Here is a 26,428-nt window from a genome sequence, read left to right on the forward strand (position 1 = left end):
ATATGCGTATGTGTCCTTGGTCAAGTCATTTACGGCAATGGCTCTAACCCCGTGGTCAGTAATGGGTCCAAGTTGTCAGCCAAACATAAAAACAATCACCCACAAAGTTGCTTATGGTGTCTTGCTTAAGGACAAATATACCCACAATGGTAGCGACACTACCAGAATCACTTACAAAGTTGCATATGTACCAAGTAACATGTATGAGGCATATGAAACACAATCAACAAAGGTTTGCAGCATTTTATTCGATTTAAATTTTATAAAAAAAGAAACTGGAACAGATTCGGCAAAGCGGTATCAGTGCGAACAGGGGTCGCAAAGATTCAAAAACTTCCAATTTAAATCGACTTGCTCAACAAGAGGAACAAAATCATTTATAACGTAACAATTATTATGACATCATGTGATAGTGACATCATAAACGACATTGTAATAAATTGTGACGTAATAACTCAGGAATGAATGCACCCAACATTGCACTTTGCCCCTCGCTTAAAATGGCAACAGATAAAAATAAAATTTCACTTCAATGTAAACAGCACCAACCTATCACCATGCATATGTCTGTATATCATGACCAGGGATAGATTTTTTTTAAAACTAGAAGCTGTTTAGTCAATTCAATTTAATGCAATCTGGGTTTAAGTTGTCACGCAACTACCAGAACACCGTTCCAGTAACTTAAATATTTATTGAGCTTCTGGATTGGCGTTCTGGTTGAAATCCAGCCCTGGCCATGACAGTTAATCCATCCCATAAAACCCACTATGTATTCAGGAACTTTCTGTGGGTTTGTAGAATTATTGGGGGTTGTAACTTGTTCTACAAGCTACAATATTTGGTTTGACAAAAGTGGCTGCTTGTGTTTCAATCCCGAACTGGTCAGTTTGCTAATCCACTCCATGGTCTATTCCACCTCTCTTTGAAGGCCAGCACAACCATACGATACCAGGTTCAAACCCCACCTAAACCACTTCATTTCCCAGGTTTTCTAACATCAATAGAACCCCTTTTTTGTTCTTGTTCCAAAGCAAGCTTGGTCCTCTCCAATGCTTGTGTCTTCTCTTTGTCAAGTTTAAAGTATTCCACAACCTCTTCCGTCTTAGCAGGCCTGGATGGGAAGGACAGTTTAAATATACTTGGTCTTAATAGTTTTATACTCTTTAATTACTATATTATATTCTATATGGGCAAGATCTTGCAGGGTAGTACTGGTATATCATGGAATCTGAGATTTAGACCAGAGTTGGCTCAATACCTACGCGTTGCCTGAAACAGAACATCGATGTTATAACAACTATTGTTGCCCCGTCACACAAGGATAAACAAGATACATTTAACCATTAACGCGAACCCACCTTTCCCCGACCCCACTTGGTTGGTCCGTTGTAAAGTTGGAAGCGTTCCCTCCAGTTGTTGGGAAGTTTTTAAGTTCAACGTAAGTTATTTGTGGGGGGTCAGCTGTGGGAGGTGGGGGGACCGCACCTGGCTTCGGGTAATGTGACATCATGGCGAACTCCGAGGTCTGAAACACATGGTTAAGATAAAATATAATATAACGTTGATTCTATCTGAATATTAGATTGACGATGCCACTTGGCAAAATATATATCTTTAACTTAACAATCGACTGGACTTTTTTGTCTGTTACATTCTCGTATCACCAGATTCTCACAATATAACATTTAATATTACTTATGTTGGGGTAATGGCCAACTTTTTCAGGTGAGTGCCTCACTGTAGAACCTCACCCATATAGAATAAAATGTGCATAGACAATGTTGGGGTAATGGGCTAATTCTGGCTTAAATCCCAGGTCCCATGGCATGCCTCACTTTAGGACCTCACCCATTTAGAATAAAATGTGCATAGACAATGTTGGGGTAATGGGCCAATTCTGGTCTAAATCCACAACATGATATGATATGCTATGCTATAGGACCGGACATTTAGACCAGAGTTGGCCCTTTGTTCCGATAAATGCCACTACAATTAATTTTACCATCATAGTGTTCGTTTTCCTTCCTCTTCCAGCTTGTTGGTATTGACGTTGTTTATAACCATCGTCCCACGTGGCTGTGGGTGGGGGGGTCTGCATGGTCATGTTGTATGGCTTAGGGGGTCGACCGGGGACCAATGAGGGGTTGGACCTCCTGGGGCCGTGGTGGGTTAACGAGGGGCTCCTATGGATCTGGTTGTCGATGGAATGGGTTTGGATATGATCCATGCCATAAGAAGGGTAAGCTCTCCCGGGTATATTAGAGGGTGGGGTGCGTGGGGATAAGGAGCTTTGACTGGGGTGTTTAGGGGGCCTTTCTGGGGGCAGTAGACGCGACCCAATAACAGGGGTGTTGGGAGATGAATGCATGACTATAGTGTGGGGTGGGGAGACGGGGACGTCATTTGATTGACAGGTTTGTGTGAATACAGCTTCACTTTTTCTATGCGAGGATTCAGGAGTGTTGAACGAGTCTTCATAGCTACTTCGTGAATGGATGGTTCGGCTGGAATATATAGGTGTGGTGTCAATATAAGGGTAAACATATATGCTGTTAGAACTGGAATATATGTGGTGTCAGTTACTACTACTGTGCAAACTACTTCAATTAAACTCTTTTTTTATTCTGTTAATGTTGAGGTCTTATTTTGCCAGGGAATTGGAGGCCTATCTTGTAGGATCTAAGTAATATAGAATGTGCATATACAATGTTGGGGTAATCGGCCAACTCTGACCTAAACCCCAGGTTCTATGACTGGCCTCACTGTAGGACCTCACCCATATAAAGTAGAATGTAAACATCCCCACCCCCCACAACACAACTTCCATATTACACACCATATTACCAACCCTTACCTTTCCTTAGAATGTGTTTATACAATGTTGGAGTAATACAATAGAACCACTAAACCCAACACACAAATATAACCCCCTATATGTACAATATAAGCTTCTAATAACCCACAAAAAACCCTCACCTTCCTTCAGAGTTTCCGCTGTCCGACCCCAAACTTCGACGCCCCGGTTTCAAGTCACGCTTCACTGGTGGTGGTTCCGATGCGTTGGAGCGCGAACATTTGTTCAAAGTTGGAAATGGGGAGGAATTAATTAACGTGGTGGCTCCAGCCATGCATGTGTAGGACGATTGGTTGTCTAGAAGGATGGGAAGAAATTTAATTTTAAATTAAACTTAAGGTGACATTGCTATAATGCAGTAAACCTCATAGTTGTCAAACATAGGGAACCTCATTGATTAATGTGGTGAATGCAATATACTTTGGCTCTGCTTGTTTGTATAGGCCCCTAACAGCAGGGTAAGATCTGTTTTAGGGAAAATACTAGGATGCTAAAACATATGTCACCTCTGTTTTAAAGTTTTGGGGTTACATGTCACATACAAAGTTAGAACATGTATGCTATGTCAGTTCAGGAAACAATTTTCAACTCTTATTGTGTAGAATGTTTAATGTTGGGGTAATTACCAACTACGACATAAATCCCATTTAAGCCTCACAGAAAAACATAAATAGGATATATATCCCAAAAAATAATCACTCACTAAGTAACATACATGGTAACTTGTAAGCTAGCACGAGGTGTATGAACACCCTTGTTATAACAACTATCATTTTCCAGCCACGTGAGGATAAAATAAGTTACATTCATTCATTGTTAAGTAGTTACTTATTATAACCTCAACCTACCATACATAGGTGTTGTTTGGTTCATCATTGGTTCATAACTTAGTTTATCATCAATAGGAGCCAAAGCATGAGAAGCGTTATTGTTTGCATCGGGTGTTTTGTTTGGTGTGTCGTATAATTTGTCCTGTACATGACCTTTTGACACCGGTACGTCATAAAGGACATTGTGATGCACAGGAACATCATAAAGTGGGTTTTTAGGGGGCGTGGTGCCATTGGTTTGTCCTTGTGGGTGAGGTGTGTCGTATAAAATATCTTTTCTTGGTTCTTCCGTATTTTTCCTTGGACCTGGGACATCGTACAGTGAAGTATCTGGTTGGGGGGTTACCCCATCTGTCTTTGTGACGTCGTGAGCACGATGGGTCACATGTTCTGTCGTGGGTGATCGACTTCGGGATGAACCTGCGTGGTATGTGATGTCATAATGTGCTTTGTGGCTTAGTAGTTAGGTACTGACATAGTTGCATTGCATTGTAAACTTGTAACTGGAGGTTATGGGTTCGATGCTCGATAATTAGTGCATGTGTCCTTGGGCAAGACTTAACATACATTGCTCAAACCCAGTGGTCACTAATGAGTATTACATGCCAAAGGTGTCCCATCTTTCCCCACCGTACCCGTACTGTATGTTGTTATGATGTCATAATGGGTTGCTCAAAGTGTTCACGATTTATAAAACAATCACCCACAAAGTAACATACTTGGTAACTTGTAAGCAGGCACGAGGTGTATGAAACAGAACACCTGTATTATAGCGACTGTTGTTGCCCCACCATGTAAGGATAAGTTATTGGGGGTATAGGCCAACTTTGAGCCAAGCCAGGGTCCGCGACATGCACCACCATATGACCATACTCATATAGATTAGAATGTGCATGTACAATGTTGATGAACCAACTGGCTTGTGTTAAACCATGTATAATCAATCATTCACCTGATGTTGTTCCACTGCCAGTGCTACTGCTGCTCACAGAGCGATGTGTGACATCACAATCACCATTCATCTGTCATGGAAATTTATATTGTTAGTACATTAACACATTTATAATAGGTTGGGTTAAGCAGACCAGAATGAGTCGTAAACTCATCTAGAGAATATAAGTGTTTTGTAGGCTGTGGTCTAAATCAGTTTGAAAACCCCTACATTATTATAGGCTAAAAATGAAATAAGTACCTACAGTTTTAGCATATGTTGCAGAAAAATTAATGATTTTTTTGTGCTGCAAACAAATTCGGAGAATTTAGGTGTGTTGTGACTTTTATTAATTAAACATTAAAATCGAAGAATATTGGTTTTTTCAAGAATCCAGTAATAAGATGTAATTAAACTTTACCTTTGCATCCGTATGTGTTGGTTGGATGGGGATGGTTTTGATGATTGCTGAATGTATGGGCGATACAGATGGATCCATATCAAGGTCTATCGTGCCCACTACTTCACTATGTAAGGGGAAGTTAGGGCTGGCTTGTATGGTTGTATGTGGGGGTGAAACAGGGGCTGCGTCGGGGTCAATATGTGGCTTAACTCCTGGGTCACTGCCATCGGAACTCTGTGTGCGTGAGGTGCTGTACGAGCTCTTGCTTAAATTAGAAGCTTGAACTGAAACATTGGATTCACGACGCACGAACACGGGTGATTCCTGCACCCCCGGGTTACGGCTTTGTTTAACCGCAGCGTCTGATTTAGGGGGCCGGGGTGGGGGGTTGGACTTGGGGCCTTCGTTAAAAACCCCTAATGGTGGGGGTTGGTAGAATGGTTGGGAGGTGTAAAAGTTTCTACGATTGTCTATAGAGCAACGGCGGGTGTGAGTTGGGGTCGGTCGGTCCGTTTGTGCAGCTAATTCATTCGCTACAAGTTCCAACTGCCCAACACTGGAACTCCTTCTTATCTTAGGAAAAGCACCAGCAGGGGAAGCCCGTGGGTCATGCATACGCTGTGGTGATCCGCGATGGTGGTGTGGGGAGAGGGTGCTTGCCGATGAATGGATGGATGACTTGGACAAGGGTGAACCATACATGGGGTATTGGTGTTTGGGGGAGGAGTAGGCTGATGACATGGGTGAGAATTGGTTCGTGTCATAATTGATCCTTTGTGACCCGTTTAATAAGGTTGGTGATGTCATAAAGCCTTGGGGAAACTGGAATGTAGGATTGTGATGTAATAGTGGAGTAATATGTGTCATAAATGTAAGTATGATGTATTAAAAAAGATCTTTTATATTAAACTGTTTAGATTAAGTGGAAAAATAATTTAGCAGCATTGTTAACGGGACGGGGAGCATATATCAGTATAGTTTTGCTTTCTTTTTAAACTCTATTCTACTTTAGTAAGGTCCTGAGACACGTCATGGGGCCTGAGATTTAGCCCAGAGTTGGCACATTACCCCAACATTGTACATGTACAATCTAATACTGTCTATGCATGTCATAGGATCCGGGATATAAATAAGTGTTCGCCCATTACCTGCCCATTAAGTAATTTACCTCGTTCCTGTTGGTTGGTGAAATGAATGGACGACCAGGTACGGGGTATTGTTGTATCGGGTAATCGTAGCGGGGAGGGGGGAAGTTACCAAACCCAGCTTCTGTAAAAGTAATATATATATGTTGATGGTTCAATTAAATTGGTATAGATATATATATAGTAGGGTGGGGGGAGATGAGACACATTTTTATTCTACTTTCTCGTCCCATTTGGTAGTAGACAAAGAACATTCAAAGAATTATAAAACCATATTCTTAGACTACCTTAGATCATTGTTATATGTTTGAAATACAATCAGAATATTTGGATATAACGCTAAATGTGTCCCATATTACCCCATACCACTAACAGTAAACCCTGTCTAGGCATTTGGGAGATGAATTTTCTGTCCTTTAAAGTCACATAAAAAAAATTGCCAGAAGATCTCTTTCAGAATGATATAAAAAAATGAAATTACTTAAATACAAATATAAAGTAAAAAACACCAACAATATGAGACACAGTTATATAAGTCCATATATAGTAAAGTGGGGTAAGATGGGATACCTTTAGCACCTGGTATTTAAATATCCTGATCGTGTTTTAAACAAATAACAAATGTTAATGGGAGTCGTAAGGATACGGTTTTATAATTGTTTAAAATTTCTTTGTTTACTACCAAATGAAACAAGAAAATATAATGAAAAAGTGTCTCATCTTCCCCCACCCTACTATATAAGAATAGACAGAAGTAAAGGTAACCAGGTTATTAGATTCTAATGGTTTATGTTCTGTTTGTTTGTGTTTAATGTTCCTACATGTTGCTGGTACATTGGGGGTTATTAATAGCTTAGCCCACTATGATGCAATGCAAGATAATTGGCTGCATATTTGACACAATGTAAGCAGTGTTGACCAACTTTTTACCATTTTTTTTTGCAAAAGTTTTACCAACAAAACTTTATACTAAAAATAAAATAAAAACTTGGGAGAAAAATATCTGGCAACACCTTAATTTAAATCTCTACTGCTATAATCTGTGCATGGCGGTTCAGGTTCTAAGTATTTAATCTTGTTTAGTATAAGCTAGTGGGGAAATACGAACCAAGATTTGGTTACAAGAAATTTTTAATTTATTCATCATGTAGAGCTGTGTTTCCCAAATGGTATGGGCAGGGCACTTGTAAAAGGCGACAAACCTGGGGTGGCAAGATGGGCAGGCCTACCCCACAACTATGTGCGAACCATTTTAAAAAGTTTGGCACTTATGTTACAGAGAGGTATTTTTATTTGTTTTACAAGAGTCCCATTTTACAAAAATATTGATATTTTTATATCAGACACTTATGAATTAAAAATTAAAACTCAAGTTCCAACTTGAACCTTATTTCCTGCGCAGGCAAAATAACTTTAACCACAAATAATCCGCATCTATACAAAGGAAACCTTTACACCAGTTCTTCAAAACTAAGATAATGTGCCAACTCTGGAAATCCCAGGTTTCATAGCATAGAGTAGGACCTTGACCTTAAATCACTTGAAACCAAAGTTTCCCATTTAAAGTGGAAGCTTCCTAAGAACTTATGAACCAGGAAAACCCCCTAAACCTAAGCAGAACAACTTCCCTGACAAAAAACCTCAAACCCAACACTTCCCTCCACATTAAGGAAGTGGGGCAGGAAATATCAACAGGTGTTGCTGGATATATTGTTATACAAACTTGGTCAACTAAAGTCCTATGCAAGTTATACAAAGACTGGTTAGCTTGTGGCCCCCGAAGTACCAAGCATTGTTTCTAAAACAATTTTTACCCAACCTTTATAAGCATACAACAAAATAATTCAACTGTTACAATAACACTTTATCAATCTTGTGTTATACAAACTTTGCAAACTAAAGTCTTATGCAAGTTATACAAACACTGTAATAATGTTAATGTAAAAGTTGAAAATAAAATGTTATACAAACTTGAATGAAAACCAACCAGAGGTTAAGAAGCATTGTTTAAACATAAAGATTGTTTTTTATTTCAATTATGAGTTAGTTTATACAGTACTGTGGGTTTAGCAGTCAGACTTTTTATTTACATACCCTCCATTTTGTTTTTAACCCTCGTTTTACACTTGTTTTTACCAGCTTTACGCTTGTTTGCATTTATTTACACATGCTCCATCGTGTTTTTGCCCCTCGAGTGATTTAAGACCGTGATTTTGTTGCCAATTCCCCTCTTTATACAACAAGTAATTGAAACCCTCACCTGAAACAGCAGTTGTGGTGTTAATATATTCCGTGCCCGATGATACGGTTGGCTGGTTTCGACTGTAACCTGGGTAACGCACCATGTGACCTGGAACAGATTTAATTAGTTAATAAAAACAACCGTATCATTTGATTGGTTAATAAAAACAGATAACTTTGATTGCTAACTTCAAAGTGTGGCCCAGATATATCTGGAAATTGCTATAATTCCATTAATGGAAAACCAAAAGAAAAGCTGCTCAATCCAAACACAAATAAATTGTCTTAAATAATCAATATACAGTCAAGTCCCCATATATTGCATTGTTGGACAGATATAAGTCTTGCACAAAATGTTAAATAATTTATGAAGGTTTGTCAGTTACAAGCGATAGATTAAATACAACCATGTAATTAACCACGAGGTAATATCATGGGATTATATTTGGATGGAAAGAAGTCAGACTTAATCTTGTGGGAAACTATTTGCAGAGGTTTATAAATAGATTCAGATACAAAGTTATCACTTAGTACGCAGTGAATGCTTATATGGGCATAAGTTATACAGATCATGGTCACTGTTAAAAAAAGGTAAGTGCCAGCCAAGAAATTTGCCAATAAGGCAATAACGACCAATTTTTTTCTTTCAACCGCTGTATTTTTTATTTTAATGCTGTTTTACTTTTTATTTAGGTAAGTTAATTTGTAATTGAAGTGATTTATGATTTGTTGGAACTTTTAATGTTCAAAACATGATCTGCTGGTATTGGTTTGTTTTGTATTTAGCAAGATATACAAAGTCCGAGTACTACGTACCAACAAATTTTGACAATTTTATTACAATTCAATTTAAGATATAGTTCAGTAAGATCTATGTGGTTAAGGTTCATGCTTATTGTCCAGTTATCTTACCTTGTAATGGGTTCCCCATGTCGTCAACAAGGAACTCCCGTTGTAGATTGAGCGGAACTCGATTCAAATCATCATCGATCGGGGAAAGACCATGACTGTGGCTTGACTGTGGTGGATATCATATTATTATTGTGGTAAAACCCGTATGGCGATTGGCTCGGACCTAAACCCAAGGACCCATGGCGTGCCTCACTGTAGAACCTCACCCATATAGAATAGAATGTGCAAATACAATGTTGGGGTAATGGGCCAACTCTGGCCTTAATCCCAGGTCCCATGGCATGCTTCACCGTAGGACCTCACCCATATAGAATAGAATGTGCATATACAATGTTGGAGTAATGGACCAACTCTGGTCTGAATCCCAGGTCCCATGGCATAAGACCTTACCCACATATAGTATACACAGTAAAGAATTGAAATGAAATTAACCACGTGGTATATAATAAATAGTAGTGACTAGTGACCATCCCAAAAATATTATACAATGATCAGTAGTGCAGCTGTGCACATATTATACAACGAATAGTTGTGATACTACCAAAGTATAGACATAGTATAGTGAAATTAACTACATAGTATGTAATAATTAGTACCAATACCACCCACATAGTGTACAATGATAAGTAGTGCAGCCACCCACCATGTTTGATCTCTTCCTCGCGTCTTTAACTTCATCTTCGTCATCTGGTGGGAACGAATATCCTCGTTCGTCCGTTGTGTTGATAATGGGACGATTGTTCCCTGGGTGGGGAGGTAAAGTTAGTTACTATAACTAGTGTGATTAAGTATGAGCTACATATGTATGGTTGAGTATTCGTTTATAATTAAGTCAGCGGGCTAAATTCATGTGTTTAAATAATACAACTTCTAATGTTTATTAAGGGGTTTGTAAGATAACTATAAATACTTTACCTTTATACTTTATACTTATATAAGGGTTTATTTTAACACCAATGTTCATTATCCTGGGGAACTAACAAGCTAAATAACTTTTGTTGCACCCTGTTGTTGGGTATAATATTACACTATCTCGTAGGTATAATCACTTTTATAATACACACAACTTGATAAACACCCGATACACATAGTCATACCAATAATAAAATTATTGTTGTTGTAACCTAATACACTTTGTATTATAAACATCTCGCACCATATAGTGGTGGTATAGAAACGTAGATACATCTAATAAAGCTATACCCGATGAACACATGATACACATAGTCATATAAACCCCTTTACCTGATGGTGGCAGGGGTGGGGGGCAATCTGGCATCGAGTCCAACCGATGTTTCCGCATATTGGAGACGAACCTGAGGTGCGGAGATTGTAACGGTTGGTCGGTCACCACATCGTTACCGCTGTCGGTGAGAGCGCCATCATGTGTGAACACGCTGTCAGTTGACGTCCGTCGCTCAGTGAACTAAGAATATTTTAATATTAAACAAAGTCAGGATAAATCAATGTTTTTAAAAAAAGGAATAAATACAAAGTAAAACTGCGAAACAAGATTAAATCAATAAATATATCAATAACTTTAATGCCTACAGTCTGTCGCAAGGGAGGACCTCACTCATATAGAATAGATAAAAAACAGGAAACTTTAACAAAGGTTCTTTTGTGTGTCTTGTAGTAGGACCTCATCCATATAGAATGGAATATTGGATAATATAAATTTATTTCATAAACATGCATAGTAGTGCTACATTGGTTCCATATAAAGTTGGACGCCAAATTGTTCTTAACAAACTTTGTACCTTCGGATTCAACAACGCAGTATCTTCTTTATCGGTCGTATCCACTGTATTGCAATCGGTAAGTAGAAGGTAGTCTGATGAGCTGCCCTGTGGGGTGGGGTCATGTGTTATTAGGTGTATTGTGTCAAGGCACTACTTTTTACAGGTAATTAAAAAAAGTATTTGCACGATTTGGTCGTGTTTAAACAACACTAAATTATTGCACCTTTTTTACAGGTTTTTATGTGTTATTATGTGAAGGCAACTACTTTTCACAGGTTGGCAAGTATTTGGTTTACTTGACAGACTCCTATAACACTTTAAAAAACACAGCCGTTTATATAAGTTTTGTAAAACTTTTGAGTTATTTAGTTGCACCAGTTTTTACAGGTGTTTATATAAGTTAAATTGTATTTAGCCACCACTGTATTACATTTGACAGCTAGTTTTACAAAGTGTCAACAAAACAATAACCTTGAATTGGTTGCAACACTTTTCACAGGTGTTTATATAAGTTAAGTTGAATTTGACCGATACTTCAGTATTTTTAACAGCTAGTTTTACAAAGTGTTAACAAAACAATTTCTTATATAAGCTTAAGCCGTAAGTGAAAAAACATTTTAGGTACTTTTTTAAAGTGTATTTTATGCTAAGTAGCGCAAACCTGAGATGCAGGCTCAACTGCGTAACTGTAACCATTTTGTTCATTGGTTTCATATTTTCGTGCTTGTTTCGGGGTGCCTAGTAGTACAGGTATAGTAAGGTATATATCAGACTTAGAATATTGGAAACTATACACCTTGTTTATAACAGTATATAATATTTTATCAGGGTATAGCCTACTGTAATAGTGCTATAACAGTGTACTGTAAAACGGTACCTATGACCACATGTATAACATGAGTTTCGTGATCTAAACTAATTTTAGAATATAATATAACGTCGGGCTGTCGGTGTAATATGTACTTCAGGTTTATAACAATTCAACAACAGTAAATATGACTTATATACATCATAACAATAATATTCACCTGCTATAGAAACATCACCGGACCCAGCAGATGACATACTCGCACCGTTCACTTCCGTGGGTGATTTCTCACCCGTATAAATGTTCCCGTTGGAATCCACCCCCCGTCTTATGATGGTGGAGCGGTGGGTGATGGTGTTTGGGGGCCGGGGGAGGGGTAACGGGACTTCCCCACCAACAGGCTCACTGGGGTAAAGTGACTTAGTTAAAGACGACACATGATATAACGTGTTAACCATGGGGACCAGGGGTGACATTGTTAAGGAGAAGTTACACTCATAGTTGTCAAACATATGGAACCTCATTGATTAATGTGGTGAATGCAATATAGTTTGGCTCTGCTTGTTTGTGTATAGACTATAGACACTGTTCACCAACAAAGTTACATACATGGTAACACGTAAGCTACCACATGGTGTATGAAACAGAACACCGGTGTTATAACGACTGTCATTGCCCCACCACATAACAAGTTACACACATAGATAACGGCATCCCTCCAACTTACGGTTCCTCGTTTTGAAGCAACGCAGCCGCCCCATTCTGCGACAATCCTGGGCTCCTGATTGGTTGAACCGCTTTGAACGTTTGTTGTTGTGAACCCAGGTCTTGTTGGTTCTCGTTGTTGTCTGTGGGTTTGTATTTATTAATGCAACATATATATATATATAATTACAGGGAGTTTGTGTTTATTAATACATGTGTATGTTAATATAGCGGACAATAGAATATGCCTAGTATTAAAAACAGTAAAATGACTTTATTTTGTATTATATTTCAGTAAACATAATAACAAATAATCAAATATTAGAATAGTAGAAAAAAAAAACAAAAAAAACAGAAGTTGGTAAAATAGGGATGTTTTAGGATGTTTAGTAAAACAGAAATTGTTGTATAGTGAGCATGGTGTAAGTGTGTGGGAAGGTGGGAGGCAAAGCAATATTGGGATCGGAAAGGAAGTTATTTGAATGGGAGTATAGTGTGGTTTATAAATAACATTGTTGTGGGAACTTAAGCTATGAAGGGAACGTTGTTGTTTGTATAATCAAACCAGATTTGAATAAAAATTATTCTTTCCCTGCGCTAAAATCTAAACAAATTGCTATTTTGTATGGGTGAGGTACCACAGTAGTGTTTGGATCATAAGTGTAAAAGACTGAGTAGACTTGGTGTATAATGAGTATACATTGCACATAATGAAGTAAAATGTTTACAGTGATATATAGATTCATACAAAGCAGTAAACTTGCAAACAAACCATCTACCCACCATGAGTAAATCCACAAAGATCGCATAAATATCGAACCCAAGACGTCATCTCTAAACTACTTTCAGCGACTAAATAATAGGTTCTTGATTTAGTTACGATGTCGAACACAAACTGGTGTGAGGGATCTTTGCGTTCGTATTTTACAGGAACATTTGCATCAATCTGTGAAGTAAAAGAATCCATTGATACACATAATCTTAGCATGGTATAATAACTTTATTTCCACAGCAGTGTTATTAGATTTCTACCACAAGATACTACAAGGCATAATTGAGGTAATGGCGTACTCTGGTCAGGCCCTTGCTTAAGCTTATGCTCGCTGCCGAGTTTTAACGGCTTACAGGTTAAATATCAACTTCAGAAAAGGATTTCAACAAAATGTTGGTCAAAGTCTAATATTTATTTGGTGACCATTAATTTATCATTAGTGTGTAAAGTTGGGGTAATAGGCTAACTCTGGCCTAAACTCCAGTGCCTCACTGTGGGATCACACCCATATAGAATGCGTTTATAACAATGTTTTCCAAGAAAAAAATTTCTCTGAAATCTTAAATACAGTGGCGAAAAGAAAAACGGTTGGCGCTTGGCAAAATAGTTCAAAGAATCTAAAGATAAGATCAACCAAATCGCCGAAAAAAAAAACATTTTGGAAACTTCCGGAAGGTTAGAGGAGCTTAAGGTTATTTATAGACGGTTGTTAATAGGGTAAGGTGTTATGTAAACATATGGGTTGTTTGGGAGGGTTATGATAATATTAGATGGAAGGATCCAGTGCTTGGCCAAATCTCGTAGTAGCAGGGCTTGTAACGAGCGTAAACATAAATAAATATTTGCAACTTTGCACCAGCCGTAACATTGTAGTGATGCCGGATGAAAAATGATTTGTTAGAAAATATTCCGCCGCCCTTGCTACTACATGAATGTAAAATATAAACAATGGTAAAAGAAATGTTAATTTATTATACCAAGTAAAATGTTTTCATTTTTTATTAAAATAAGTTAAAAATAATATGTTTCTAAATCTGGTTCCTAGCACTCATATTGTTGGACAGTTCTCGTTGCATCATAACAGAATACACCAAGTGCTACTAAATACGCAGCATACAAAAGTCCAACTAATAAAGAGATTTTTCAACAATAACTTGCATTATCAGTCTCATATTTATATCTTAAAAGATAATTTTCAAATGCGTTTTAACTATTTTTCTGATATCATAACTTAATTTCTGCGACGCCATTTTATTTTCGGCACCACTCGTGTTTAGTCTTACAAGGCTTTATTCTCTGCCCCAGGATATAAGTGATTAGCTTCCACCAGGCTATAGCGGTTGGAACACATTCGCTATTAATAGGTAACTATTACCTCGAAGTATGCTGTACCAGTCTGTTTATCAAACTGAGTTAATCCAAGAAAAATGCAGCAACGTACATGAGGTATAACATGTTAGGTTTATCAGGCCAACCATCATTATGATAAAATTTGGAAAATCTTCTCGTTAATCTGCCGGTGTGCGGACACCGGGCCCATAAATGGTCATGTTGTTTAGAGCTTTGAGCGAAACTAATTATTTTTAACCCGCTGGCTTGAACATCATTTTTAAAACTATTTATGGTAGAAATTTTATGAAACTAATCATTTTCAACTTTACCAAGATTTATAAAATTTTATGAAACTAATCATTTTTAAACTGCTGGCTTTAATTAAAATTGTTATAATAAAATAATTTTGCAAAGTAATATCTACGTACTCTAGGCTGTTTTTAATAAAGTGATACAAATACAGACATACAGCACTTCTTTGTTATTTTTAAACCGCTGGCTTTAACGAGCATTTATTAAAATTTTTGTGAGACTTTTCATGGGAAAATTTGACAACGTGAAGATATATGGGCGCCAAGTGGTATGTCCGTACGTCAGGTGAAACAACACAACAACACAACTATGATGCTGATCCATACGTTTATATTCACCACATACATATATATGTATATTAGAGTGGGGGAGGATGGGACACCTTTTCATTCTATTTCCTTGTTCAATTTGGTAGTAAACAAAGAACATTCAATGAAATATAGAATCGTATCCTCACGACTTCCATAAACTGTCGTTAATTGTTTAAAACATAATCAGAATATTTGGATACTGTGTGGAAAAGGTTGGTTATTGTTCTCTGCGTAAATGTATAATTGCCAATATTTTACCCTTAAGTTACTGATAAATAAGTTTAGTTTTACATTCGACGCATGTTAAAGGGTCAATCGATTTGTAAATTGATGCTCCAGCCAATACTTGACATTGAAGTATGATTAATCATCTTAGATCCTCATGTATGACTGACATTGATGGATGAAAAGTGTTCAAGTTGAACTGGCGTGAATGAAACTGTTTTTTTTGACAATATTCTATTCTGTATGGGTAAAGTCCTATGACAGGGCTGGCCAGGGGACCTAGTATTTAGACTTAAGTTTGCCCACTACCCCAAGATTGTGTACTGTTTTAGGTGTAAAAAACTGGGTTCTACAACAAATGATATCACCCATGTTACGAAAATTGTGGTGACATGTCACCAAATGAATAGACGAATACCGTCTTTCTACGTGCATACGTCACACACGCGCTTCAGCACGGCATTATTCGCCCATGAACCCCAATCGTGGTGATGCAACCACTTATTCATCAGTTGTGCGTTTAATGCATGTAGTTTTCTACTATTTCGTTTATTGTGTCTTTCCTTAACTAATTCATTCCGCAGAATTGCTCCAATCATTCATTAAGTTCATTATAAATAAATAGCTTTGAAATAGGTTGTACCTTATCGTCCAATGAACATTACATCTATGCAACACACACCCCACCTGTGAGCATTCATCCAAACTTATCGCACGAATTGGTTTCTTTGAGCCTTGATGACGAAAATATTCCAAAACATTTGGGTCACCAGATAATCTACCTGATCTTAGGACAAACCATCGTTTCTTCCATGCCTGGAATGTAAGGATGTATTATATACGTTGTATGGTTCATACACTCATACTTGTATAGGCCAACATAATGTAACAGTTTGCATTGGTAGTAGTGGTTTTCTTTATTCTATTCTATATGAGTCAGGTCCTACAGTAGATAAAGTATGGGGACTTGGGATTGAACCAGTTGGCCCATTACCCCAATATTGTATACGCACATTCTATTCTATATGGGTGAGGCCCTACAGTGAGGCATGCCATGGGACCTGGGATTTAAGCCAGAGTTGGCCATTACCCCAATATTGTATATGCACATTCTATTCTATATGGGTGAGGTCCTACAGTGAGGCATGCCATAGGACCTGGGATTTAAGCCAGAGTTGGCCATTACCCCAATATTGTATATGCACATTCTATTCTATATGGGTGAGGTCCTACAGTGAGGCACGCCATGGGACTTGGGATTTAAGCCAGAGATCGCCCATTACTCCAACACACCAGATGCTATAATCCATTTAGTGACCACTGGGTTGGAGCAATATTGCTAGGTGAGTCGCCTAAAGAAACACGTACACACATCAATTACAATGGTATTAGAACCTCAAACCCGGTATTTAGTTATTATGATGCTAATGTCTAAACCTAAGCTACATTTTCACACATGCCAAACCACTTTAATTTTAACTAATTATGGTAGATATAGCTCATGTTATCTTAATTCTAAACACAGCAGATTAAATTTCAACATAATACAATTTCCTGAATTACAAATCAATCTTATTAGTAATTTAACACAATTTACAGTGAATATCAACCACAACAATTATAATAGACCTTGAAATAACCACAAGTAATAATGTTTCTTGTCAGGAAACGAAACCAATAAGATATGTGGTAATTCACTACAATAAAAATAAAATAACATTTATTTGTACCAAAACAAGGTACTTTTTAACAATTTTAAAACACATCTTTTTTAACTTTTTAACTAACTTTTCTGATGTAAAAACTTTTTTATAATATATTCCAACTTCTTTAACATTTTAGTTTACAAATTGATTCAGCATTTTAAACAGCATTAAGTATTTGAACAAATCTCTGAGTCAAACTTTTACTTTATTAAGGAGCATAAAGGCTGACTACCTTGCAAAGGTGTACACTCCTATGCTCTATACCATGCCAAGTGCCCTGTACAAACATATCACCCTGACTGTGGAGCTCGTGGTGCTCAGCCAATAAATTGGAGCAGCACGGAACGCCAAGTATGCTGGTGTGGTTAAACATAGGAGAAAGTGATAAAATATCACAAAAGGTTCGTGTTTATTGCCAGCCATAATAAGTCATTATCAAGGATTAATCTCGAGCTTGAAGGTCATGTTTGAAAGCAACAACCACAGCTTTCGCAACATTATTACAGTCTAACTAAGCAGTATTGTTATATTAAATTGCCATAAAACTGGTACAAACATGCCCATTTTTTTCACAAAACTAAGGTCCTACATTTTAATGTAATTTCCACAAATGTTGCTCATAAAAGTTATTGTGAATTTTATTGAAACCAACATTTCATATGTTATGTAACAAAACTTTCCACAGTTATTGTTACACTAACAGCCACAACATAAGTTCTTAGAAAACATTGGTGGCAACAACGGCAGAATAACTAAAGTGTTCATTATACCCACCATTATATGAATCACCCCCTATGCCCTACAGTGTGTAAACTCTCAACTGTCAACGGTAAATATAATGTACCACCACAGACACGCTACACATACAAAGTAACCATTAACAAAGCCAATGAACAAACATATCACTAAATTTTATTGAAGTCACCCAAGTTCCAACCCACGAGGGTATAAATGACCAAACCAATCAAAAGTCATGTCTGCTTATCCACACACTGCAATAGCTTCAGCAACTCGACTGTGGGTATGGGAGTAGCAACCAAGAATAACTAACAAAGTTATTTTACCAATAAGAATAAACATTTTTCAAATGAAACAAAACCGGTAAATTCGTACATTCAAGTGCCACGTAAAACCATAAATGTAAACAAACTAATGCAAAGATATTTTCCTAACTAACCATGTATGTATGGTGTAATGTAGACTAGATACATCCACCGTGTAATGTAATTACAGTTGTAATATGGATAAGACACCACTACTGCTCTAATACGTTTATCTCCGTACGTGATAAGCCAATGTTTACAATGCGACGAGACGACGTCGCGACTGTTTGCAGCAATCGCTGTGACGTAACAAACCATCACGTGCACTGTGACGTAATAATAACGACCGGCGTTTAATTTTAGAAAGTAGGAACAATTAAATAAAAAACTGAGCTGAACTATGTACGGCTTTTTAAATAAGAAATAGTACGCATGTGTTTTTAACGTTTATAATTTATGTCAATATTAAATTGGGTTTAGTCGCCATTTTACCTAAAACTTTCTAGTTATATTTAGTTTACATCCTTAACGTGTTTTAAGAACAGTTGTTTTGCTGCTAATTCCCTTCTCCTTACTATAATTACTTGATCTTTGCTGCGAAATGATAAATAAATTAATGTTGTTTTCAATAATTGAGTCAATGTAGCAACGAAACCGGTTTATGGTCTGGTAGTTCCAGCACCTCAAGCTAAAATACGTGTACCACACCACAATCTGTTACATGGTATCTTATGAGCTATTTGTGGATTGTGAATATGTTATTACATATGGGTAAGGTCCTACGGTGAGGCGATATAGCAATTAAGACACAGTTGGTCTAATTTCTAATACACAAACAAGCAACGTTCTGCCAGCTATAGTGTTATCGACTTTGGCTTTGCTATTAATTACCATATTACTCGCTATGTTAATTAAAATGACCTTTAAATCAAAAGAATAAATGAAATTAGGTTACGTGAACACGTCGCGTTCACAATACGAAATACAAACGATGCATTTACTCAGGAAAACTGCATCTTCTATATCTCGACTTTCGCTTACTATAATACACAATACGCAACTAACTTCATTAATAATTTATACCTACAATCAAATACTCTATATAACGCCTACAAAGCTGTAGAACCATTTTTATTATAAATCCCATTGCGGACGATCTATGACGTCATAGTGTGTTTTGTTTACGGTGATTGATAAACAACAATGGCCCCAGTTACGCGAATGTTTATAACAATAGGTTACGTCATAATAACAATGGAGCATCTCGGTCCAATAGTCTTTATCGATATTTTACTTGATCAGCAGCTTTTTCCATTATTTTTATAATAAACCAAACTAGAATACTTAGTAATAGACAATATAACATAACAATCACCTCAATATTACGTCACAATCAACAAAATGAATCATTAAAACGCATTATTGCATCAAAACAATATCTAGGTTTTTACTTTAAATAATAACAACTTTAAATAGACAAATATGCTAATATTAGTTTTCTGAACAAGTTATAACTGTTGTAAATAAGCTTGAAACTGCGTTATCCTGTTCCCCTTGCAACCAGACAAAATGTATAATACAAATTTGCTCCTATAGTATAAAAACGTAAGTTTTACTAAACCGTATAAGGGTCAGTTTATGAAGAGTTAAACTGCCTGCCTACTCTTTCAATTGATGGTCATATTACCAACTATCCGCGTTAGTTAGACACGAAAATAGAGCTCGCCTCAGTAAACAGCGAGGAGGCGGTTTAGAAAACGGGGCAGGCTGGTAAAAGAGAGTTGTACGCCCACGCTCGCTAAATAAATGGTTTGGTTAGTTCCCTCGTGTTTTACATGGTGGTAGGGGGTTATACCAACATTGTTACGTCACCGAATGAATTAATACAAAACAATCGAGTGTCCATTAGTGTGGAAAGATGGCTTTGTTAGCAAATAAGTGGGCTATTATGACGTCATTAACCCAACGAGGTGGAAAGTTTCCAGCGCGATATTATTACGTCATAATAGTGGCGGGCGGTCTAACAAAGAATAAAATTTCTGAAATTCCAATCGTTCTAGAAGGGTCAGGGGTCATCGCCTTATTCGGTCATAATGACGACGAACACGTGGTCGGTCACGAGGTTTGAGACGCGAGGCGACACTTTCAATTTGTTTGTTCCGGAATAAAGCAACAATCGCCGTTATTATGACGTCATATATATGATTGTTATCGTCGCGTCGGACGCCGGGAAATATTAAAGATTATTGAAGTATTTGTTAATGAAGCGTATTCACATATAATAGGTTGGGGTAAGATGGCTCGCGTTTTGACCTTAGGAATATTTACAAATCATCTTCCAATTGTGAGGTTGTGTCTACGTGCACATTAACTTTAGTTCTGTACAGATGCTTTCATTATTATATAGTAGGGTGGGGGAAGATGGGACACCTTTTTATTTTATTTTCTCTTTCCACTTGGTAGTAAACAAAGAACATCAAAGAATTATGAAACCGTATCCTCACGACTTCCACAGACCGTTGTTATTTGTTTAAAACACGATCAGGTTATTTGGAAATTATGTGTTAAAGGTGTCCCATCTTCCCCCACCCTACTATACCAATTCGATAATGGTCTACATCGTATAGTGAGGCACGTCGTGGGGCCTGAGATTTTGCCACTCCATTACCCCAACATAATAAAACCATATTAATTCAACCACCTTATTATAAATTCAGTGGTTAATAGCTTGTAGTCGTTACAACCACAAGCGTTACAGCTGCGTTTAAGCTAGGATATAAACGACCGATAACGCTCGTGACACGGCTCATATAACTTTAGCTTTTCTTAGAAGCATCGCCGCATACAATTGTAACTCGCTAGTCGCGATCATATAATCTTTACAGCGAAACGCAGCCAAAACAATCTATATTAAGCGATAAATACAACGTAACAATACCATCTATTTAAAACATTTAACTCAGCAATTTAAACACTTGTGATTATGACGTCATATAAAACCACCTTCGTACCGCTTTCGGATTCTAAAGAAAATTATTTTTAGATCTCGCATTTATTTGCCAATCACGTGGTTTGTGTCATTGGTCACATACGTCATGATGACGTCATTGGTGGACCTTGCTTTGAATTCGAATAAATTGTTTCAATTGGAGCGTGGTCGATACGATGCACAAATAAGGGAAACTGCTATTTTAGATCAATATGCGTGAAATATTCACTTGTCGAATTAAAGGCTTGACGTTTTTAAAAGTTTCTTGAAACAAAATAAAATTGAACTCCGGTTATTTATTGGTTTGTTAAAAGATACGACTCTGGCATTTCGGTTGTCCAAATTGGAACCGACGACTTCAGCTGCGCCTAAATGATATAGTTAGTTAAACCACTGTTAATACGAGGCACAAAATGAAGTTGCAACATGAAGTGAAACTTTCGCTTTCGAGTTAAAAAATTCTGGTATTTGGAACCGAAAATTGAACCAGAAAACGAACAGAAATATTGAAAATTAAAAACAGTTTCAGTTGTGGATCATGGTTGTGTTTATTATACTGATGTTGTAACAACGCATGTTGTAATTTAAGAACCGATCTTCTGTGGAACAAATTTGACGTAAATTTTATTAAAACCAATGTCATACCGCGTATAAAATATGATTTTAACTGTCGTTTCGTCGCTATATCCCATCGTTTCAACATTTGGCATTAATTCTTCGTAGCCTGCGCTACCGTAAGCAGAGACACGAACAGAAGTTGTGCAGTTGATTTAGTTTCATCTTTATGCTATCGTAGACTACTTTCAGTTCCTTTTGTTAATTGGTATCAAAACAAACCAGCGCGTTATACCGGTAGCTGTTATTAGAACAAATGTTTTTATTCAACACAAACTACGCATTAGTGTGGCGCCCATGTTATTTGTTCACGAAAGTTAAACCACGTGTTTCTACGAACATTGTGTTTTAACAGAAGTGGTTGTGATGTCATAGGAATGATTGACGGAAGTATAACACGTGACAAAGGTTCATGAACTTTGAAGTTATTCGTGGTGATTGTTACGTTGATGTGTGGTCATAGTAGGAAAACTTATGAAGATATACCAAGAAAAGAAATAATAACTTGACAGTAAGTATAAGGTGTATAAGAAGACATCCATGTTATAATTCAACAGCGAGCATGAGGTGTGTGAATACACCATGTGTGTATGGTGTATAAAAAGACACCTGTGTTATAATTCGACAGTGGGCATAAGGTGTGTGAATACACCATGTGTGTATGGTGTATAAAAAGACACCTGTGTTATAATTCGACAGTGGGCATAAGGTGTATGAATACACCATGTGTGTATGGTGTATAAAAAGACACCTGTGTTATAATTCGACAGTGGGCATAAGGTGTATGAATACACCATGTGTGTATGGTGTATAAAAAGACACCTGTGTTATAATTCGACAGTGGGCATAAGGTGTGTGAATACACCATGTGTGTATGGTGTATAAAAAGACACCTGTGTTATAATTCGACAGTGAGCATAAGGTGTGAATACACCATGTATGTTCAACAACACCACCACATAACATGTTACAACTGACAGCATCCATAAACATTCACTCTAAATCGTCTCGATAATAAACTAGCATCCCACGCAGTTGTACAAACACAAGACAGCGAAGGAAACCATTATACAACCACACAGCCACGCAGTTGTAAACAGTAGATAAATATAGAAGTGATAAAACAACATGAACCTTTAATGCTTCGTGCCATGCCTGGGAACTTAATTTTTTTGACCTTCATTAAAAAAGGATTTTGCTTTTTGAAGTCACACATGCGGTTCATGCACCTGCCTGTATACGAGAAGATTAAACATGCAAAGTATTAGGCTTACAGGACATCTGTTTTACCGCAATATATTAAATAACGAACCATCTCTAAATAAATGAAATTTATGGATAATAAAATGTTTTTAATGAGATATAACTTTCTTTGGTAGGCTACACTTTAGTTGGACTTGATTTTTGTTTGCTGCATATTTAGTAGCACTTGGTGTATTCTGTTATGATACAACGAGAACCGTCCAACAATATGAGTGTTAGATCAGGGCCAGATTCACTGAACATATCATAGTCATAGTATACACATTAATAATGTAAACAAGTTTGATAACATAGACCACACATCCCATATGGGAAAGTATCATAGATTTCATTCATGTAAAATAATGACCAGAAACTATCAAAGTGAGTTACGCTTGCTATTTCCTGGTTCTCACTCATGTAGTTTATGCTTCACAAACTTAAATGCAAAAAAATATTCATTTTATGAAACAAACGTTTTAACTTCCATTTGACAAGGCATCATCATAAATATAACACTGCAAAGCTGGCGAAATGTGGGTATAATTTTGGATATTATACCAGGCATAGTTTAAACAAATTGGGTTCTTTGGCTTAAACATTAATAATAATATTATTATTTATACCAATGTTACGTCTGGTACCAAAAACATCATTATAAACATTTTGCTGACATCATAATTTATAATTAGCCGGTTAAGAAAATTGCTTATGTCATAGTTATAAAAATGCACCTAAAATAGAAATGCCAAAAAAAACATTAAAACGCCATAAAATGCAAGTAATTTCAACATATATACATTAAGATATATGTAGATTAGATTAGATTTATATGACCAGGCATAGATAACAATATTGGCCATTGATGTTTATAATACTGGGTGTTGGTGTATACACATGCTATTGTACAAATATTAGTTGCCAGCCTATAATAATCGCAGTGGAAGTCGTTTAGTTGGTACAATCATAAAAAATTGGCACCAAAACAAAAGTAACCTCTAACCGGTTATTTTCACAGCTGTTAATATGGTTTCAAATGCAAACAACATAACACCTATATATATATATTAGTGATAGTAGCAGCACTATACAGAAATAATACCCAAATGGCACAATAATACGAAAAACACAAAATCTTTTGAAAAATAATTAATTGTATAACTAAAAATTGACATAGGTACTTAAAAAAGTTACGGCAAATACTGCCACAAACTCCCATGTATGCACCCACCCACACAAGAGTTATCGTTTATTTTAGGATAATTGACCCAAAACCTACGTTATTCACTTCCTTATAAAAATAAGGTTCCAGCCATCTGGTGATAAAAACAACACACCCTCCCATGTATTGCAATCTAGCTGTATAAATAAAAAGTAGAAACACAATTAATATTTATGTAACATTCCAAAAGGAAGGAAGCCTTAGGTTTTGCCACAAACAAGATTATTAAAGAACACAAGGAAGAGAGCAAAATAATTATTTCTCATAACAGGAAATGAAAACAGGCTTACCACAAAACAGTGGGGATCAAGGGCAAAAAATATTTATTTTTGGAAGGAAATTTATTTTACTGTGACTTTTATTTTATTGTGATTTGAGGCAACACATTTTTGTGAATATTTAGTAAAATCTGGGGTGACATTGTTAAAATACAGTTACACTCATAGTTGTCAAACATAGGGAACCTCATTGATTAATGTGGTGAATGCAATATACTTTGGCTCTGCTTGTTTGTATAGACACAACAGATGAAAGCTGTTTTAGACTTAAAACTGGAGTAATAAAATATATGATGTCACTTGTCACTCCTGTTTCCTGTTTTTTATATGAGCACCTTCTAACACAGTTGACATTTCTACACTATGTTATGTGCAAGGTACACCAACATATTTCTTTTACAAAATAACCCTGCATTTGGATACCAACATTTCAAAGCAGTTACTAATCTGAATCACAAATATAAACAAAAAGCAGATACACAGCTAGCTGTTTAAGCAAATACAAAACTGGGGCAAAACAAGTTTTATAATAATTTTAACATATTAACCGAATAGTAGGAATAATAGCCCATGCATCCAATAGTAGCCTAGTATACCTCATGCTTAGCTAAATGCCACCTTTGTGTTTTGGATGAGTAATTAACCGCTTGGGTAATCATAATCAACATAAATTTGTAGTAATAATTATAACACCTCACTCTACACTCCTCCACAAACAAGTGCTATCACTAAGCCTTGAACCTAAAACTTTTTAGTGACAATACTGGTAACAATTGGTAACAAAAGAAAGGTTTCAATAATTAACTCAACACCTAAACGTTTGTTTTTGCTACTAATTCCAATATGTTTGTTACTTCAATTAATAAAACCTTCTTTATTTTATGAAAACAAGAATGAATAGTGAATACCATTTATTAATGTAAATGAATAGCAAATAAATGAATAAATAAATGAATGAATGAATAAATCATTTATTGCCAAGTGAACACAACTTTGGATGTTACAAAATATTCGAACAGATAAATAACTTTATCTCAACATTATATAAATAAAACTTACATTTTTCCGCAGTTTCCTCTCAGGAGGTGACTTCCTCAGCCACCCAGACAGCATAACCCCCCCATTGCTCATAATGCTAGTTATCCTCACAAATATCCAAACATTATAATTTTAAATAAATTTTATAATTGAACACTGATTTTTGGTTGGTTGCCCTGAAAATGCTTTCAAAATTAGGTGAATGAATGAATGCAACTTGTTTGTCCTCACAGGCAAACGACAGTTGTTATAACATGGATGCTCTGTTTCATACACCTTGTGCACGGTTGCTAGTTGGAAGTTGCTACCAATATAGACTTACCACTGTTACCACACATGCAACCTAAATATCCTTCACGTAACATCAGAGTTATAACTAAGCCTACAAACGTATATAATGAAGCATACTTAACAGTAATGCTTCAGCCAATCGCGATTAGGAAGACCTACGTTTTGTTTACACATATTCCGTTCGCCTTATACATATTTGCATAACCTTACACGTACACTAGCATAGCTCTGTGTTAGCTGACCTACCGAATCTATATGCAATGTAACGTCTTGATGTGGTTCTATATATATATGCTGCAATGCACTTCGCTACACCGAGGTTCTGCACCCAAAATTCGAAGTAACAGCTGATAAAACCCCCGGCAACTTTTTCTTTACGCACCAGTGCACATTTGGCAGTTAAGATTGAAAATGAGGTTTGGCATAAAACTTGTAAACAAAATTAACATTTCCCTAGGAACACTGCACAGTAAAACCT

The 26,428-nt window shown here is 36.6% G+C and overlaps 1 protein-coding gene across 2 annotated transcripts; it reads right to left on the reverse strand.

Moving 5' to 3' along the window:
• Positions 1 to 228: 228 nt before the first annotated feature.
• LOC149725350 (uncharacterized) lies at positions 229 to 26,363 on the reverse strand. Of its 2 annotated transcripts, none has more exons than XM_089892417.1 (19): positions 25,681 to 26,363; positions 16,214 to 16,342; positions 13,358 to 13,520; positions 12,597 to 12,717; positions 12,090 to 12,274; positions 11,723 to 11,799; positions 11,080 to 11,166; positions 10,565 to 10,745; positions 9,963 to 10,063; positions 9,320 to 9,425; positions 8,427 to 8,516; positions 6,190 to 6,290; positions 5,040 to 5,843; positions 4,640 to 4,709; positions 3,706 to 4,107; positions 2,980 to 3,154; positions 2,006 to 2,507; positions 1,362 to 1,528; positions 229 to 1,114 (listed from the first exon to the last, which is right to left on the reverse strand). In XM_089892417.1, exons 1-19 carry the CDS (start codon positions 25,750 to 25,752, stop codon positions 979 to 981), a joined length of 3,669 nt encoding a protein of 1,222 aa, XP_089748543.1. In that variant the 5' UTR covers positions 25,753 to 26,363; the 3' UTR covers positions 229 to 978. The 2 variants fall into 2 exon arrangements, with proteins under 2 accessions (XP_089748543.1, XP_089748544.1); XM_089892418.1 differs by lacking the exon at positions 25,681 to 26,363 and adding an exon at positions 16,760 to 17,110.
• Between the last annotated feature and the right edge of the window lie 65 nt (positions 26,364 to 26,428).

This window comes from Ciona robusta, chromosome 14 (genome assembly GCF_009617815.1).
Source record: "Ciona robusta chromosome 14, ASM961781v2".
Lineage (NCBI taxonomy): Eukaryota > Metazoa > Chordata > Ascidiacea > Phlebobranchia > Cionidae > Ciona > Ciona robusta.